General features: G+C 37.0%; 1 protein-coding gene across 1 annotated transcript; it reads left to right on the top strand.

Moving 5' to 3' along the window:
• Positions 1 to 353: 353 nt before the first annotated feature.
• LOC111411206 lies at positions 354 to 737 on the top strand. The gene has a single exon (XM_023041758.1). It carries the CDS (start codon positions 354 to 356, stop codon positions 735 to 737), a length of 384 nt encoding a protein of 127 aa, XP_022897526.1.
• The last annotated feature ends 942 nt before the right edge of the window (positions 738 to 1679 follow it).

The raw sequence follows: 1679 nt of genomic DNA, 5'->3' as shown, positions 1-1679 counted from the left end.
AATGATATTATTGATGGCCAAAATTCAAATGACACTAAAATTAATATTGCATGAGATGCTAGAATATATTAAATTTAGTGGGAGGATCCCATCCTAGCCGTAAATCACATTATCTTCTCCCATAGAAAGGTATGTTTAAGATTTTGAGGTTTTAGGTTGTCATCATATTAAGTAGTATTGGGTCTACTTGTGCATTATTCATGCATCATATATGAAAAGATAATTATTATTCGTAAGCTCAATATTAATACTATTATTTTATTTCAGCAAAATGTTGAATCTTACACTGTCATCCATCCTAAGCAAGAACCAACTAGTAGGAGATGATTACATTTGATTGGAAACGTAACTTAATGATTGTTCTCACTGTTGAGAAGCGAAAATTTGTGCTAATCGAACCCTATTCTAATGAGCCGATTGTGGAGTCTACAGCTGAACAGAGGGCTGCATATGAGAAGTGGGTTCAATTTGATGAGATGGCCCACTGCTACATTACGGCTTCCATGTCAAATGTGTTGCAGCAGAAACATCAGAACATGGACACTACAACTCAAATTATGGAAGGTCTTCAGAAAATATTTGGCCACCGAGGTCATCAGGCTCAACGGGCTGCCATTAGGTCTATTATGAACATTCGCATGAAACTAGGGATGCCCGTGAGAGATCATATGCTTGCATTCATCGCTCAATTTAACGTGGCTGAGCTTTTAGGGGTTGAAATCCAATCAAAGACGTAGGTTGACATGGCTTTAGAGACTCTCCCTGAGATGTTCTCACAGTTCAAGGTTAGTTATAACATGAACAAGCTTAATATGTCCCTGACCTAGCTGATGAAGGAGCTCCAAAATGCAGAGGCTGTTCTAAAGACTAAAAGTGGTGAAGCCCATGCTGTTTGTTCTGATCGATCATCTTCTGCCAAGCCGAAAGGCAAAGTAAGCAATAAGAGGAATAAGTCAAACAAGAAGGGCCTATAGGTACAAGCTAAGAAAGCAAAGACGAATGAAAAATCCAAGGAAAAATGCTTTTATTGTGGACAGAAGGGTCATTGGAAGAGGAACTGTCCAGAATACCTAGCTCGCAAAAATCAGGTAATGGTGCGTTATCTTACATTGAGTCCTGTTTAGTGATTGATTTTACAGATACCTGGATAGTAGATTCTGGAGCCACTAATCACATTTGCAATTCCTTGTAGGGGTTTCAGGTAACCAAGGAGCTTAGTGAAGGAGAGTTCACTCTTAGAGGCTAAAGTGGAAAACTGGTGTCTGTTAGAGTCGTAGGATCTATTTTTCTAATTTTTTTTAGCACAATAAACATTTGCATTTAGAAAATTGTTATTTTGTTCCAGACGCTAAATTTAATTTAATTTTCCTGGCTTATTTGTTTGAGTATGGATATTCAGTTATTTTCGCGCGGTTGTGCTAGATATTAAATTGAATAAATCTCTTATTTGTCATGGACAATTGGTTAACAATTAGTATGTTTTAAATTGTGATGTTGGCTCTATAAATAATGTCAATGCTTCTAACAAACGCATGAGATTGTCTCCCACTAATGAAACTTTCTTGTGGCACCTTAGACTTGGTCATATTAACCTCAATAGAATCCAAAGACTGGTAAAAGATCGTCCTTTAAGTGAATTGAAGGTGGAATCTCTTCCAATATGCGAATCTTATTTGGAA

Source organism: Olea europaea, chromosome 15, assembly GCF_002742605.1.
Source record: "Olea europaea var. sylvestris chromosome 15, O_europaea_v1, whole genome shotgun sequence".
In the NCBI taxonomy this organism is placed as follows: Eukaryota; Viridiplantae; Streptophyta; class Magnoliopsida; order Lamiales; family Oleaceae; genus Olea; species Olea europaea.
The sequence above is the reverse complement of the archived record's forward strand: the minus strand, read 5'-3'. Positions and strand labels throughout refer to the sequence as shown.